We start from the raw sequence: 17,448 nt of genomic DNA, 5'->3' as shown, positions 1-17,448 counted from the left end.
TAACACAGAATGACCAAACACCTTTGCTGTCCACCTCTGAACTGGACAATGTTGCTTTCCAGATTTTCAACTTACCAGTCCCTCTGTCTCACATCCCTGCTAAAATGTCTCCCTATGGGAGTAGGTATTAGTTCATACTCTAGATAGAGCAGCTGGTGAGAAAACCTGATGCATCTGGAGAAAAGATCAGGTATTTGTGCAGAAGGAGCCACATCTGGGAGGTGGTTGTTGTCTCCTGCCACTATGTGTGTAAATATATTAGTGTGGTTTGGATCTTCATGGCTGGGATCCATTCATTCACATGCCCATCCTGTGAAAGCCACTGCTCTGCCAGGCCAGTGGGAAAGCACAAGCAGCAGCACACAGGAGACAGAAAATGGGTAGCCATGAAAAAAGAAAGGTAGAAAAAAAAATTAAGAACTATAAGCCAAAAGACACGCTATTGTTTTTTTTTTTTAGCCTCTTGTGCAAAACATGAACATCAAGATGAATTGGGTACCATTATGCAACTGCAAAACAGGTCTATCACACAACCTCTGGGTCTGGGGTTTGCATGTAGCCCTGCCTGCAGCAGCAATATGAGGCATGATGTTTCTTTGACAAAGACCTAGATACATATTTCTATTACTTACCCACTTTTTTCCTTTTTTTTTTTTTTAGTACATAGTTATGCCCTTAGGCTGGGAAAAATATTTATTCTCTTTTCTCCGGTGTATATATTTTCTAAGGACAGCACCACTCTTATGCATATGCAAAAGTGCATGCTTTACATATTTACTTTCTTTATACAAAAGTGTGCCTGCCACATCATGTACTGCTTTCACTTCTGTGCATATTCCCCCAAATTTATCATCTTCTCATATTTAGAATGTAATTCTCACTCAAATCACAAGCAGCCAGCTCTTCTTAATAACAGTTATTTCAGAGATAACAGCTAATTATGACATTTTAAAAGGCATACATTAATATTTCAGTAGGCTCAATGTTTTGAAATACTACACAGGGCAACATCTTGGTTGTTTTTGCGGAGAAACCTAAGGATTCATTCAGCAAATAGGCAGTTAAAACATCCTTCAACAAACCCTTGCAAACACTTCCTACAGTGTCTTCTGTTCATCATAAGCCACATTTTGAAAAAAAACCCCAGCTTTAATAGATCACTTCTTAATGTAATTAAGTATATTTAACAACAGTATGCTTCAGAGTGCTTAAATTAGTCCTTTGCCTCAAGACAATGTATTCATCTAAATCCCTCCCTAAAACATTCTTATTCTGTAAATCCTATTAGCATTAATCTGCTAAAGTTAGGTGTGTTTTATAATTTTTTTTCAGATACCTAGAAAGCTTTGAGAGCTACTGCTCATTCAGCAGCTTATGGTTCCTTCTGGAGGTCTAATTTAGCCTGGAAACTTTGAAAGGTTCATGCCACCTTGCCTTGGACATCCTCAACTCAACAGTGCTATAGGGAAAAAAACAAAGTGGAGCATTTATTGTAGGATGGCATTAGTAAGGGTGTGGTAAGAAGGGACAAAACCAAGACCAAAACCTAACTGTGTACTATAAATGCAAAGGAGAGAAGGGATAATTCACCTCTCTTTTATCAATTCCACAGTGCATTTTGTTCTAGAAACAACAGAGATTTTATCTGAAAGTCCTTGGATGACCGATCCCATTTAAATTCAGCCTAAGTCTCTGCAGGCTGGAGTGAGGCCTGACCATGCTGTGAGGTGGAGCCAGCAGGGACCCCAAATATTTCCAGCTCTAAAAAAGCATGGTCAGATTATTGTTTCAAAAGGAAGATTAACACCTCTCTGAACTGAAATCAAATGCATGCACAAAAACCTAGGAAAGGGGATTTCTGTTCCTCCCTGAGGTACATGCAAAGTCTTTATTGGAAGAAAGAAGTGGCCACATTTTCCTTTCAGGTTTATCTCACAGGCATGTGAAAGGCACTTGGAACTTCCCAAACCATCAATTCAGTGCTGTGAGAATTTGTAAAAGTTAACAAGGGGAAGAGGGAGTTATTTGAGGATTTCTAAACCATTTTAAGCAGGAGCATGGAAAGATTGCAGAGCACACATTTTTAAATCATCATATTTCAAGCTTCTAAAATCTTTGTCCCAAGATCTCACTACTATATTAAGCTTGGTCACAGAAAACAAGACAGCAGGGCTGCTGACTTTAATTTGGATTCAGAAAGAGTAGTGTTGCCTAGCCTTGCCTCCCAAGCCGTACCTAACACTCCAGCCTCCTCTCCGTTGAAGCTGCCATGTTGTAAAGGGTTTACAATATTTTTGAGTGGCTTCCCCCTTGCTCCCTGCCCACCCTGAGGGATGATCTTTCCCCATAGCTCAGGGACACTACTGGGGGAAGCATGTCGGGGGAAAGCACTGGGGCTGACAGGTTGACTATTCCCACGAGAGACCAGGGCCACCATGGGGGGCTTCTGTCCTCTGCCTTTAACCACTCGTGGAGCTCTTTCCCGTGAGTGGAGGGGCACAGCGGCTGGCATGGGCTGGACATACACCCAGCCACGGGGCTCTGTTTCACAGCTGGCTTACCCCAGGGACCGGCCTGAAGTGTGTCAGGGGAGGTTTAGGTTGGACATTAGAAAAAGGCTCTTCATAGGGTGGTTGGGCACTGGAACAGGCGCCCCAAGGAAGTGGTCACAGCACCAAGCCTGACAGGGTTCAAGAAGCAGTTGGACGACGCTCTCAGCACATGGTGGAATTCTTGGAGCGTCCTGTGCTTGGCAAAGAGTTGGGCTCGATGAACCTTCTGGGTCTCTTCCAAAACAGGATATTCTCTGATTCTGTGGCTTGGGGTGGCTGCCATGCCCACCATCCTCTGCCGAGGGCACAACACCTACCAGTCACCGCCCGACCGGGCCGATACACGGGGCGCTGAGGCTGAAACTTCGCCCCGGGCGGGCAGGAAAAGAAGGGCCGGGAAGAGCTACGGCTGCGGCCGCCCCGCGGCTAATGGGCGGCGGCGGAAGCGCCCCGATACCGCGGCTGGAAATTCCCCGGCGGCAGCGGCCCCGCAGTCCCAGCCCTTGGCAGCTCCAGGGCGAATCCCGACGCACCCCTCCCTGCTCCGGGGTACTTCCCCCGGCCCTGCCCCGAACAGCGCGCGTCCCCCCCATCCCCGCGTCTTCTAGCATTCGCCAGTACTTTTCCCGGGCGCTTTGGCTCCCAGCGGGGCAGCTTCTCCGGGAGCACCGGGTCTCACGGGGATGGAACGGGAAGGAGGTGTCAGTGCGCTCCTGCCGGGCAGGGCCCCCTTTGCCCCGCCCCGCGCTCCCGGAGCGGTCCTCCCGCAGAGGGGAGGGAGCCACCCAGGCTGTCCCTGCCCGTCCTTCCTGCGCTGGGGCGGGGGAGCAGCGGCCCTCCCGGCGGGCAAGGGGGAGCCCGGAGAGCTCCTCCCGCGCGATCCCGGCAGCGGCAGCGGCAGGAAGGGCAGGGCGGGGGCGGGGGCTGTGCCTGTGCCGGGGGGGGCGGTTCGCGGAGGAGGGGCCGCCGCCGCCGCCGCCGGGCGCAGCAGGCAGAGGGAAGGCAGGGAGCGGAGCTGCCGTTGCCGCCGCCGAGGGCCGGGGCCTTGGACGCGTCCGGCGAAGAGCGGAGGAGGAGAAGGAAAGGGAAGCGGGGGGAGCCAGCCGGCCCCTCTCCGAGGACGCGGCCCGCATCCGCCCAGGGAAGGGCAGAGGGAAGCGGAGGGGGAGCGAGCGGGCGCCGCCGCCGAGGAGACAAAGAAGCGGAGCCCGCCTGGGCTGGGAGCCTCCCCGCCGCCGCCACCCGCCCCGCTCCGCTCCCCGCCGGCCGGCCGGAGGTGAGCGCGGCCGCGGGCGGGACGGGGATTGGGCCGGAGCAGGGGCTGGGGCCCGCCGCAAACTTGTGGCGGCCGCGGGGGACGACGCGGGGAAGGGGCGTCGGGAACGGGGGAAAGGCGGGTGTCACCTGTGCGGCCGAGGCTCCGCGGCCGCCCCGCGCGGGAGGGGGCCGGTACCTGCCGGGGGCGGCACGGGGGGCCCGGAGCGGGAGGAGTGTTCGTTGTGCCACGTCCAGTTGCGGGGGGGGCTCGGGGGCGGCTCCTCCTCATCCTCCCGAGTTGCTGCTCGTGTGCGTGTGACAGCCGCTGCTTTGTGCCGCCCGGCCGGGGAGCAGCGCCGGGCCGGGACGCCACCCCCCCGCACCCCTCGCGGGGCTCCGGTGAATGGAGGCGGCGTATCCGGCGGCCGCGGGGCAGCGCCGGGGGAAGGCGGGCAGCGCCTCCCGGCCGGAGAGCGGCGCAACCCGAAAGTTTCCCGGGCGGGAGCGGGAGCGCCGCCGCCCCGCACGGGGATCGGCGGGCGGGCACACCGGGCTGCGGTGTGAACGAACATCGCCCTCGGTTCGCTCAATTCGTTTTTCTTTCCGTCACCTACTTTCCACCTCAGTAGGGCTGAGGCCGGGGATTTTCTCAAGGAGCGCGGTGCGCTGTGGCCTCGGTCGATGCCCGTGTAGGTAAAGGACATAAAGGTAAAATTACATCTCACGTAATGAGTGTTCGGTGAAACGCATCCCTGCGTGTTTTGGGAAGAAAATTACTGAAGAAGTTTACAAGTCTTCTCGCTCTCTTTTTAATTAAAAATGTGCCCAGGCTAACAGCTACCCCTTGCTGGCAGGGTAGGCACTTTGGCCTATCTAAGATCAGGTTGCCAGATCAGGATTCAGGTTTGTAGTTCAGGTCTGACCTGCAGCTGGCTGATCATGAAGGCTCTCGGCTCTAGTTTCTGTGTTAATGTCTTCCACTGTTTTTAAACAGTGAATGTGGTTCTCTGTGTGCATCAGGGTTATTCCGTGAATTCTATGCCGTATTTCACTCGGAACTATCATGTTTTTGTAAAACAAAGAGAAATCTTTTGTTGTTTTAAAAGTTGTATGGTGACTGAAAGTCGGCAAGAATTTAAAGCATTCTTCAGCTTGAAAAGTGTTTCCTCCCATGAAGGTTTTTTGTTTCTGAGGAACATACTGCTGCTGTTCTAGCAGCTTAACGTGGGAGAATTAGACTTCTCTTTCATGAAATGTGGTAGTGGCCTTTGTAAAAACAAATTTTCATGGCCTAACCACGCGTGGTTTGTATCATTGGGAGTTTGGACTGATAACTTAATATGGAGGAATTTGAAAGGACTCACTGGGTAGGAGATTATGAAGAATTTCTGTTTGAAAGTACTTGTTTTGCCATTGCTTTTTAGGAATCTGAAGGAGTCAGCACCACATAGATGATGTCAATGGTATTGTGTTTTCATTTTTAGGATTATAATTTCTGATGTAATGTTGTCGCTTCTCTGAAATATTGATTTCACAACTCTGGAAATGGAAAGCCTCTGTCTCACCCAAGTGTATTTAAGAAGTTAAGCAGATCACTTTGTCTTTGTAACTGACTTTCTTCTTGTGACTTTGACAGAAGATGTCACTTTTGGGAACAGTGAATAAATGTAGCAATAGAAGGCACCTGTACCATGAAGATCAAGGCTGTAATTAGCAAATATTTTTATATAGGCCATGAAACAGATACAGATTCATTGTAATGTTAGCTCTTGTTTCTGTTGTTCTGTCGTTGCAACATTAGCTGTTGCATTTGCCTCCTGCTTCTACCAGATTACATTTCCGATTACTTTTGTGAAAAAAAAATTATACACAAAATCTCTTTTGCAATATTTTTCCAAAACTAACAGAGTTAGCCCGTGATAGTCTGAATCATCCTTTTTACTACATCTTGGCTACTGAACATATGATAAATTCAGAACTTCAGCCTTTGCCTTGTTGCATTACAGAAATGGAACTTTCCTCCCCTTCCTCTCTTTTCTTCTCTATTTTCCTGGCTAGCTGTCTGAAAGTTTAAGGAAAGGTGTTTGCTCTCTTCCGTGTCACCTCACATCTTCTGTTAGCTAAAGAAGAGGGACAAGGTCAGCAGTGTCTGCTTCTTTTCCAGCCTTTGCTTGGTTTTTTTTTTTTGTGCCTTGTGTTGCTGTTGGTATGTTAATCCTCTGCAGTGCTCATGGCTTTCCTCGGTAGAAACTATAGCAGTAACGACTCGAAAAGTGATACCCAGATAGCTCTGTTTGCTGGTCCTGGTCTTGAGCAGCAGCAAAACTACCCAGAGTATCTGCCATTTTCATGCTCCTTGAGCATAAAAGCTGCTTCCAGACTCATGGAGACAGGTGCTGTATCAATTTACTTGCAGAAGGTTTGAAATCAAAACCAAGGCATCTTTGAATGTAAAGCATAGGTTCTGAAAAAAAATATTTTCTGTTTGTGTTGAGGGACTGATAGTTTCTAAGCTGTGGGTATTCCCAAACCCCACTCCCACTGTGTTTGGAGGAAGGGGGATTGCTGATGTGGATTTATTAGAGGTGTTTGAGGGAGTTTGAAAACTGAAAGCAGGCACTGCTGTGTTGGGGTTAGTTCAGTCAGCCCAGGGTGAGGTGCTGGTGGCTGGACACTCTGCTCCCCCAAAGTAGGTCATCTGGCTTGTGGAAAAGGCGCAGAGTTGAGGCTCTCTGCAGGAGAGCTGCTTTCTGCTTCTCATCAAATAATGAACTTAAAGGTAGTACACTTTGTCCTTGTGTTTACTAGGTATACAGAAATGTTGAAGAACAGTAGTTTCCAGGGAGTGAAAATCAGGAATTCTTGCTAGTTCCTAAAGTGAATGTTGTTTAGAGAGCTGGAATGGTGTTTGCAGTGGGGGAAATAACATTGTTTTGTCATCCTGAGGTGAAGAAGTGAGGCCTGCACTAATCATTTCACCTGTGCACCATTGTCCAGTCTTTACTACATGAGATCCTGGTATATCTTTTGAGAAATGATTTTTCTGTTTGTTTTGCTTTGCAGATTTCTGCATGTTGGCCCAGGAATCCAAAACTTATTTCTGTTTTAGGTAGTTCCAATTTAATTTTTTTCTGCAAATTAATTAGGCCTATTAGTTTTCTCATAATAACGTAGTCAACAGTGTTCTGCCCAATTAAACTGTTGCTCTGTTCGGTAGTGTGTAAAGTAATTTTTCAAAATGGTAAGTTTTTGTTGTTTTGTTTTTTTTTTCCTTAAAGCAATCTTTTTTCACCATCATAAGAATTCATAATTGTTTCATAAATGCTAATGACATGAGTGAGTTGAAAGTGCATTGCAATATTAAATATATATTTTTATATTCAGTTAAGTACATGTGACACAGCAAATCAATTTTTTTCTTGCTATTAATGAAGGAAGTTTATAGTTTAAACCCAACATAAATAATAACTTTGTGTGCAATGAGGTGGCCTGACAGTGTACATTTTTAAGCTTTCATAGAGTATTACTAATTTTAAGAATTGAGGTGCAGAGGAATAAATCTTGATTAGGAATAGCAACCCATTGCATTTTAAATTACTGCAGCTATACACAAAACTCTGGTGTCAAGTTTTAGAAATACTCATGCTATGAAAAACATTTGTTAGAGTGGAAGCTCAGGCATGCTGGTATAGCCTGTATTTGTTCACAATTGTAGAAACCAACTTTGTGGCTTAGAGGCTGTTTTGCACTGTAGGTTTGCTGTGCTGGTTTTGTCCTGATCTCATTAGCCAGTATTAATATGGTGACATGTAAGTACTGTTGATTATTTGGTGGAGCAGACAATGTGATGAACAAGGGACACTTGGCAGATCCCTGAATTCTCAAAAGTGTTGATTCTCTCTTACAATCATGACAAAATACAGGTGGAAAATAAAATTGCTATACGGGTGTCTTTTTACCTACCCAGTTTTCCTCAACTCATATCAGTTACTATATGCAGAGTACACACAACCATAGAAACAGCCATAGAAACAGACATGAAAACAGGTAGTGACATAAACCTCAGATAGAATATAGCAGAAATTTTATTAGACAAAAAAAGGTCATATTTTACAAAATCAGGTAGCAACTTGTCTTAGGCAACCTCCTTTTTAAAATATTTTAAAAAATTAATTTTAATACAAACTTAGTTTCACATAAGATCTTTTATCAGAAAAAGAAATACAGTTAAGGGAGCCTGTTGTGTTTCAGCAGTTGTGCTATTTGGATAGGTGGGGCATTAATAACCAAAAATAAATGAGCAGGCCTTCAGTTTATTAATTTTTTGATAGGAAGGCAGATTTTAGCCTTCTTAGGTGTTTGAAGTTCCTACATTCCAGAAATGATCAGAGTATTTATGAGAGCCTTAATAAAGAGAAGTGACACAAGTGTGAAAGCAGTTACTGAAGTTTATGGAGGAGCTGGAGGTTGTGGATGCTCTTCCTGATGCAGTCCTCCAAGTCTGGGTCATGTCCTCTTACAGTGTGAGAAGCTGCTTTTAGCTGAGTGCTGACTCTTGCCTCTCTTTCCCTGTGGGCTACACTGGGTCAGCTCTGTGCCAGTACAGAGGAGCCATCAGACGGTGCAGGAGAACAGGAAGAGGGTTAACAAAGGCAGGTGCTTTTTGTTCATGCTGGGGTGGGATTATTGATTCCTCTGGCAGTGCATCATTTAAAAAGTATGTGTTCTGTTTTTAAGAAATTAGAAGCAAGCTCTTGGAAAAAAAAAAGTCAATTTTGCTTTGGATTTAACTATATTGTTCTTATTTATATTATTTTCAAAAAGTCATTAAACACTGTCTTGTAACCTTTCCTTCAAATTTTCCTTCAACCTTTCCTTCAATTGCAAGATTAGATCCTTGCAAGGCTGGGAAGGTTTAGAAAGGAATAATGGTATTTATTAAGCATATAAACTATAAATGAAGTATAGTAGGATTTTCTAACTCATCCTTGTCAAATTTAAGTTGGCTGAAATAATGCTATTTGTATACCAATTAAGTTTTAGTTAACTATATAGTAAAATAAAACACTTAATTCCTTCAGTCTTTTCATAGGTTTGGGAGAGAAGAAGAGCACTATGTCCTGTTAAAACCTAATCTGTATATGGAGAGTTAAACTGTTCTAAATTTTTCAGACCATTCTGGACTAATAAATGTTTCAGAGGACAGTAATAAGTGAAGCCTCCTGTTTAGCAAAACCTGGCACTGATACCAAAGCAGAGTCCCAAGCATTGATGGTCCTGACCTCTTGGTTTTAATGCAGTAAGAACACCCTCAGCATAGCATGGCTGCAAGGTTTTTCCTTCCTGTTATTACAATAGCAGTGTATCCATCACACTTGTTTTCTCCCACATCCGTTGTGTGTAGGACTTGGCTCCCAGTGCCATCCTGGGCCACTGCTGTTTCAGGGGAGCTGACTTCTTAGTTGACATCCTAATGATGTTTAGGATGACGACAAGGAAAGTATTTTTCAACCTTTTAGTGCAGAAGGAGAGATATGTGGCTCTATGATATGCTCTCAGGCTGAATTTTGATAGCTGTCATGACAACAAATGACACGTTCATTTCCCTGAATGCATGGTGTCCTTCTAGACACACACTGAGTGATATCAAATTTGACAGGTCTTGAATGATGGCATGTCAAGGATTCTGGATTCCACCACAGGAGACTTGGGCTGCTGCAAATGCACGCTGCCACCTGGCTCAGCAAAACTTTAGGGTTTTTCCAGGTTTGAGTTCAGGGTTTTTTTAGTTGGTTTTTACAAGTATCCTTTGAGTTTTCATTTTAAATAGATTTAATATTGGTTGAAAATTTAGTTAGTAATTTTAGATTGAAAATTTGTTTGCTAAATAGTAGAAGAGAAAAAAAGGTGGTTGGACCTCATCCAGTCACTTTAAAGATGCATGTGTTTTAAATGCCTCCAGTATTTTCAGTAAAAATTTCAGCAAAACCAGAATGATAGGTTTTGAGTATTTGCTAGGTTGGAAACAAGCACTCTGTTTACTGATTTTTTTTTTTTCATTTTGTGTTAGTGCTGAACCAACACAGTCAGTGATGGTACAAACACTCCATGGTAGTTGAGCTGTAGAGTGCAGGGCCGGGAGCTGACACCTGTGTAGATGGGCTACAAACAGGGCCAGTCTGGCACAGATGGCTTATTTGTTTTATTTATAGGCTTGGCTGATGTTTATTTGTAAGGTTGCAGTCTCAGTTGACCAGGTGTTTCTGGTTTAACTGGACTGAAAAAGTCTTGACAGTTGGGTAAAACCATATAAATGCTGATTTTTGTGTGTTTTGTATTGGAATGTTAAGCTGGATTATGGTCTGTCAGTATCTAGTGCTCTGGTAACTGACTCAAATGACCTGCAAATGGCAGTTTTTCATGTGTGGTGGTGTATTTATTTATTTAGTTATGAATTACTTTTGTTAGCAATACTGTCTGGCTGTACCTGTAATATAAGTGAAATGATAACTGGTACTGTTTAGGTGCTGGGAAGAAGGTACCATGTTTGTATCTTTAATTAGTCCTTCCTACCAGAACTTGGAATTCTGTGTATGTAGCAACTTTGGAAATGTAAGTGAAGACATAGAATTTTTCCCAGTGAGTATTAAAGTTTTGTAAAAATCCCTACTATTTTTTCAGCTTTGTGGTTTTAATTAAGAATGTTTTTGTTCCAGTCATAAAATAAGTTGGTTATGGTATATTTTGTTTAATTGTTCTTTCCTTTAATCATTGCATGTTGAATGCAAAAAATATAGGTGGCATTTATAGGTATAAAGACAGGTATTTTTACATGAAAAAAAGAGTGAAGCCATTTAGAGTATAAACATCCTGAGCCTTACCTTTCCCGTCTTTCTGAAAAAAGATGAAAAGAAAAATTGATGATCAATCTCCTTCCTTTACATTTTCAGGTCTGTTGGCAGTCTTTCTGCTAGTGCTGCAGGGATAATATAGAAATAATTATATTGTGGACTATTCATAAATTCACACTGTTTTGAATTCCATTTGATTCAAATAGAGAAAGAAATTAATGCTAATATCCCAAATAATTAATGCCATAATAAAGGATCTGCCTTCCACTTGACACTAAAGGACTTATGTTCCGTTACATCAAAAGACCTAAATCATTTTGAGCATTCAATATTAAAATTCTAGTTCATGAATATTAGAAATTTAATCAGATACCTCAGTGAGGACTGTGTGAATTGTGTTGAGTTTAAACACTGGTAATCACAAAGCTTGTGTTTAGTACAAGTATCAAAATATGACACATCATTTTTATGAGCTTTGAGGCTCTTAAGGGATGCATGGGGAATCATAATGAACTGAAATGTTATAGACTTCCTATGGCAGAAAACTGTTAAAGTCTGGATAACGTCATTACTGGGACAATGTTTGTCTTCCTCCATTAGTCTTGTCTTATAATACTCATGGTTGTATTCCTTTAGGATCTTTTCTGGTTTTGCTGACAGGAGATTCTGGATGTTTATTTTATTCAGGTATTTCTTTCACCACTCTGGAAGGCACATTGTCAAAACTTTGCCAAAGTTTCATTCTTTGTTTTGTATCCCAACTTCTGCCTCCGTTTTTGTGACCCTGTGAAAATGCAAGCATGGGCTCAGTACCACGAGTGGTCGTATTGGAGTGAATGTCTCTTATTTACAAAACAGGAAGCTGAGCCATATGCACATCTCTTCCAAGACAAGAGCCACTGTTACATTGCAGGTCAATTCTTTCTTAGTTACACATTCTTTACTTGTCACAACATGTATATTGAATTATGGAACTTCTGCTGTAGTGTCACACAGCCAGCTTATTTTTAGAGACAGATTTTTGCCTATACATTGTGTATGACATGACTTTTCCAGCAGTCCCATAAAGTCAGTGTGGCTCTTAGTTGTTTAGGATTGTTTAATGAACAGTAATACTGAGCTGTTGTAGTACAAGTGTGGATCAGGCAGTGCTTGATATAATGCCTGCTTAAGTTGATGGAAAAGGAAGTTACTCCTTCAGGGAAGAAACAAGGAATTAGTTAGTTTTGTGTTTTATTTAAAAATGTGGAAACGTAGAATTTAAAATAGAAAACCAAAATTAATGAAAACAGGGAAAAAAAAAAGAGAGAGGCTCTTGAATGCATTCAGGGTTGTAATTCCTGTTCTGGAGGAACCCAGGTTTGAAAATAAGAGTATTAATGCAGATCATGGAAATTCATAACTTTTAAAATGCTTTGCCCCCCCCATGTTTTAACTGTATTAGATTGTTTAATGGTGCAGCTAGACCTGATTTCAGTGTTCTTTATAAAAGTCTTTTCAGCTTGCCCTTGTGATTTGTCTGTTATGTTCTTTGATTTTTTTTCCTTCTTTCCAGATAGATAATTCTAGTGGTTAAGTAGCTGGTCATTTAGATTCCTTTGAGTTAATATAAGTGATATACTTGTGGTTAAAAGTAGATACTATACATAACTGCAATCTGAATTAATGGCCATTGACTTACTCTTCTGCAGCAATGGCATACATACCATTACTGAGTGTACATAGCATTTGAAGCAGCTTGGTATTTAGTAGATTATACTGTGCTTGCTAAGCAGGTAGTAAAATTTTAAATGCTTCATTCTTCAAAAGTAGCAAGAATCTGATGTCAGTGAGTCACAAATGCAGGTGAGTCAAGGTGGAGTTGTGCTAGAGAGGAGGTCATTTTTCCAATGCTGCTCCCTGGTCAGCTCTGCCTGCCTGTTGCCCACCTGACTGGTAGCAGCCCTTGGCTCTTGTTCCTGTGCCCTTTTCCTGCCACAGGCTTTTTTGAATGTGAGGGGTGTGTCTGCTTTGCAGGATGTTATGCCTGATGTTAAGCAGCTAGATTTCAGTGGATTTTTAAATTGTTGATACTGTTGTTCTAAAATTGTGGCACCTACTAGATATTAGGAAGACCCCCACAAAACCCAACAACAATCCAAACTGCAAATCTCAATATTAGTACTTGCACCTGGTATCAATGTAATTTGTAGTTTTGACAGTTGTGTACATGAACCTTTAGATTTTCTTAGGGAAGTACCATTTTATTTTATGAATCTGTAAATACTTAATTCAAGAAAATCTTTGATTTAGTTGGTGTACACCTTGATTATTATGCCGTCCAAACTGATGGTGATCATCTGTGTCTTTCCTTTGTTAATCTCTGCCTTTTCCCTTGCACACTATTTTGTAGATAATTAGGATTGGGAATAGCCTTGATTGTGGGTGGACATGTTTTTAGGTTGTCTGTAATCCATTCATATGGCAGAAATATTTAAGCAAAGAAAATAAAATATTAGATAAAACTAGAAAAAAAATCTTAATCTGTCTAGCATGATTACACACATTTGGGAATGAGTAAGATTTGACTGGAACACTGCAGTTACATGATGTGCAGAAGTCGAGTTGGTGAACTTTCTGAAATGAGGATACACTTAAACCCTTGCTTATGATATTTCTGTATAATTGTTTTTAATGTCCTCCTTCTATGAATATATTCTGGAATTAGGGGTTAGGGTAGTGGGGTAAGCTCCCACATGGGTCAGTCAATATGCATCTTTCCTTAAATAAGAAGAAACATTTTTACATTGAGAAATGTAATAAATAAATGTTCTGTATTGTTTTTCTAGAATTTTCAGTGGCATTGATTTGAAGTACTGTAAATTTATGGAAAGCTAAAATGACAGTGTGTAACTGTTTTGCAGAGAAATCTGTTTTCCTGCAGCTGCTGTGTGTGATACGTTGTCTTGCATTACACAGCCCTTTGCTCTAATACCTCTTTCAAAGCATCCAAATCTGCCTCCTTACCCCATCTCCCTTGTGCTCCCTTTGCAGTCCCGGGCAGCACCAGTCTGCCTCAGAAAGCCACATCCTGTGGTTAATGCACTCTTTCCAAGCAGCACAGGGCTGTCAGGTAGCTGAATGGCATCCAGCTGCTGTGTTATGAAGCCCTTTGTCTAACGATCTGCTGTTAAAGTTCCCGTGGAGGCTATTACTCATGTATTCTTCATGCCGGAAGAGTCTTTCCATTAAATTAACAGCTGTGAATAGGATCTGGATGAAGATATTTTTGTTAGTGTATTGTTGGCTCTCTATTCTAGCTAAATATGTAGTTGCACACAGTCACGGAAATAAGGTTGTCTGATTGCTTATATCTGCTCAGGGTAGGAGGAAGTGTAGTGTGCTTTACAAGTTATTCTGCAGAATATCGTAGTCTTACTTTCTACCTCCACATGTATATGCTTGCAACTTGGTATTTGGGAATGATTAATTAAATCTGAACTTAATGTGGTCCAAGTTGGCATAGGATTTACAGTATGAACTGTCTTTGGGCTAAGATGAATTGTATAAAAATGACACTGGACTTTCCTTCACTATACATCCTCCTCCTCTTGCTTGTCCACTCTTTGTAGTGTGGGAGAGCTGCTGTAGAGGGAATTGTGTGATGAGGTTCAGCACTGGATCCCAGTGTCATAGAGTGTTGGGGGAATGGTAGAAGCAATATTATTTCATTTTTTTCTGTTTTCCAATACCTGGATATTCTGTTTTTTGTAATATTTCTTCAGAACAATGCTGTTCTGAAAAATCTGTGTTGTTCTGCACTGAAATAAAATGTAGCCTGGGGTTTTCAGCTTGTAGATGTGCTGTAATATACTTACTTGCTGATTCTGAGGACTTTATATGCAACAGTGATCTGAAACTTACAAATTTTAAGGGCAGGTAAAGGAAAGAGAGTTGGAAAATAGAAACTTTGAGTTCAGGAAGGATTTATGATTCAGAGTTAGTAGCCTTAAGTGTGTATGTACATTTAAAAAATTTTCATGTGGGCATACTTCTTAGATTGTTTTTTAAAGTAATTGTTTTATGCTTATCAGCTTTTGCTGCAAAGTGGACATAATTCAGGTTGCTGAGTCATTGACCCTTGTAACCAACAATTTGTATATCTTCACCTTGTTTAGCTTCATACCAAGAAGCAGTAGAAATATGATTTTTATATAAAATCACTAGGTGAATATACTTGTTCACAAAGGAAAGACTTAAATTTTTCTCCAGTATGTCTAATTTTTTATCATTATGTATGGACTTACAGAATGTGCTCAGCTGAGATTGATCACTGGTGTGTGAAATGACCAAATTATAACAATGGAGGGTTTTCTGAGGTGGGTAATATATTTTCATATGTAGCTTCCAGCAATGACTTTAATACACTGAAGGCCACACTTTCAATGCTTCTGTTATTGAAATGTAGTGCTCTGATCGTTTTTCTGCTGAGCTTCAATTTCGAACTTCATCTGGAAAACATCCAAGGAAAAGAGCATCAAAGCAAAATAATAATTGTCTCGAAATGCAGGAAGATCTTCAAGTGTAGAATTACAATAGGTAGCAAGAGCTTGAAAAAGTGCACTGGACACCTTAAAGGCTAAATCTGTAAGTAAGAAAGGAAAAGACTGGCATGTACCTTGATGTTGTAATAGTTTGCTAACCTTGCATACAGGAAGTAAACTTCTGCATTCTTACTGTTCATAGCTTTGTTTCCCATCTTGACTCCTTTGGCTTTGTTTTGCCTAAAGGATTGTTACCACTTTACTGATAGATCCTCAAGAACTATATTGCCTCTTGCAGAGCCCTGAATTGGTCCTCTGCTGCACTTCAAAGCCACCAGGTGAACTCTTCCAAATGTTTAATCAACTGAGTTATGATACTCAAGCCACTTATGAATGTGTTTAGTTACCTTTTCTGAGGTTTGGATTTGGGACTTTGTAAAGAAAAGCACTTATAGGAAGAAGAAGAAGAAAATGATGATTAAAAGAAGTGTATGCACAGTTGAGAATTGGTTCTGATTCTTCAGATTTTTAGGTGTGCCAGTGTGAGAACAGTTTCTGTAGTTCTTCTGTCAGTGTAGTAATAGCTGTGGGAGGATGGTGGTGTGTGTGAGGCTTCAGTAGCTGACAGCTTTTTTGTTTCCTACAACTACAATTAAAAGTACCATAGAAGTTAAATTTCACACTGCTTTTATTGGAAGAATGATTAAAGAAGAAATGTAATCTGTATTATCCAGGAACATCTCTATGTATCATGCTGAAGTCATTCAGATTTTCCTTTCTTTACAGTAGGTCTGGACCTGGCAAACACACTTTTTGGTGGTTCTTGAATTCTTCTGGCAGCATCAGCAGATGGTTTCAATGCCATCTGCAAAATACATGGAAAGTTCTGTAAAGTGCGGGTTTTCTAGGGTTTTGTTTGGTTTTACTGTGCTTTGCAGTGAATATTAAAATGTTCAGGAAATTTAGCATACTTTATTTGTCTGCTGGGCACTGTAAAATTTTGCTGTAGCATGTGGAAACCACTTTTCATCCCACCCACAAGCTCAGTGTACCTGAAAAACCCAGTTATTGGCTGTGGAATGTGTTGGGGAGAGATGTGCTCTTCAGCCTAAATCTTAGCAGACGTGGGGATTTTCTTCACCTTTTGTATTACAGAGGACTCTTCTGCTTGCTTTAGTTTCTGCATTGTCTTTTCTGCTCAGCCCACGCATTTTTCTTGCTTTTCTAGGAATAGCTTCCCTAGATGGCAACACCAGTGGCTGGCAGCTCTGTGCTTGTTACGCCTGGGGAAAAAGCCCTGGCTTTCTCAAAGCCCACTGCCTCTAGCAGCAGTGAGTGAGCTGATATACTCATCCTTAGGAGATGTGAGTGGCAGGTGTGTGGTACTCTTGTCTCTGCATGGCTGAAACCCTCATCAGCTGCAGCAGCTGAAGGGATCCTGGTCTGGGATGAACTTGATGGATTAGTGTAGGGGAAGTGTGTCTGTGCTATGTAACATATCCCAGTCAATGCTGCCATGAGTTGTTTTAGGTGCTTGCAAATATACTCTTCCCAGATATGGTCGAAATGCTCTTGATTTACTTCTTTATTCATAGAAATGTTGTGGTAGGCCTGGATTGGCCTCTGATAGAATAGAACTCTAAGAGAATCACCTGTATTTCCTTGGCATTTTTCCCCAAGTCACCTCTGTATACTTGGATAAATACCACACATTCACTGTCTCCAAAACTGGTATTTCTGTGGAATATGCATATGGGAAGTTTGTTGCAGATTATAGCATCCACCCCCCTGGAGTGAGATTATTTTCTTGATTTCTGTGTGTGTTTGAAAACTTAGTATCATGCCTAAAGCAAGTCATGTCAACAGTTACCACTCGCTGTTAATTTTCATTTTAGGGGTAAAAAGATGTGTGTTAGGACAACTTAGTTTCAAGATGGAATATGAGGTTTAAAGAGAGGAAGGGTGTGTGCCTGCAAAAAGGGGAATGATTCTCTGTTTCTCTGTATCTGTGATTACATCCTTGGAAGATAAAAGCAAGGAGGAAAGTTGTTGTGGTCATGTAATGTTACTTAATTTCAGTTTGCTAGTCTGAGTTTTCTTTCTCAGAAAAGAAGGATCATTTAATCAGAGATTGCAAATAGTGAAAATTAGATAGCCCTGAAAAGTAGAAATGATAATAGAGGGATAAATTAGTTGATTTCTACCTAGAGCACAGGATTTGCTCATTTTGGCAACGGCAAGATATTTAGTTCAGCTCTGCCAGTT

The 17,448-nt window shown here is 42.1% G+C and overlaps 1 protein-coding gene across 2 annotated transcripts in view; it reads left to right on the top strand.

The window, feature by feature from the left end:
- Nucleotides 1-2,930: 2,930 nt before the first annotated feature.
- Nucleotides 2,931-17,448, top strand: part of NCK2 (NCK adaptor protein 2) — an 85,155-nt gene continuing 70,637 nt past the window's right edge. The window contains exons 1-2 of one of the 2 annotated variants that reach the window (XM_071430752.1): nucleotides 2,931-3,828; nucleotides 16,412-16,558. In XM_071430752.1, the coding sequence (XP_071286853.1) occupies nucleotides 2,982-3,828; nucleotides 16,412-16,509 (945 nt within the window). In that variant the 5' untranslated portion in view covers nucleotides 2,931-2,981 and the 3' untranslated portion in view covers nucleotides 16,510-16,558. The remainder of the gene's footprint in view (nucleotides 3,829-16,411; nucleotides 16,559-17,448) is intronic. The other variant, XM_071430751.1, reaches the window with a different exon arrangement.

Source organism: Agelaius tricolor, unplaced genomic scaffold (assembly GCF_023055355.1).
Source record: "Agelaius tricolor isolate 1412-34295 unplaced genomic scaffold, bAgeTri1.0.p SCAF_7, whole genome shotgun sequence".
NCBI lineage: Eukaryota > Metazoa > Chordata > Aves > Passeriformes > Icteridae > Agelaius > Agelaius tricolor.
Note: the sequence above shows the minus strand (reverse complement) of the source record. Positions and strands in the feature narration are given on the sequence as shown.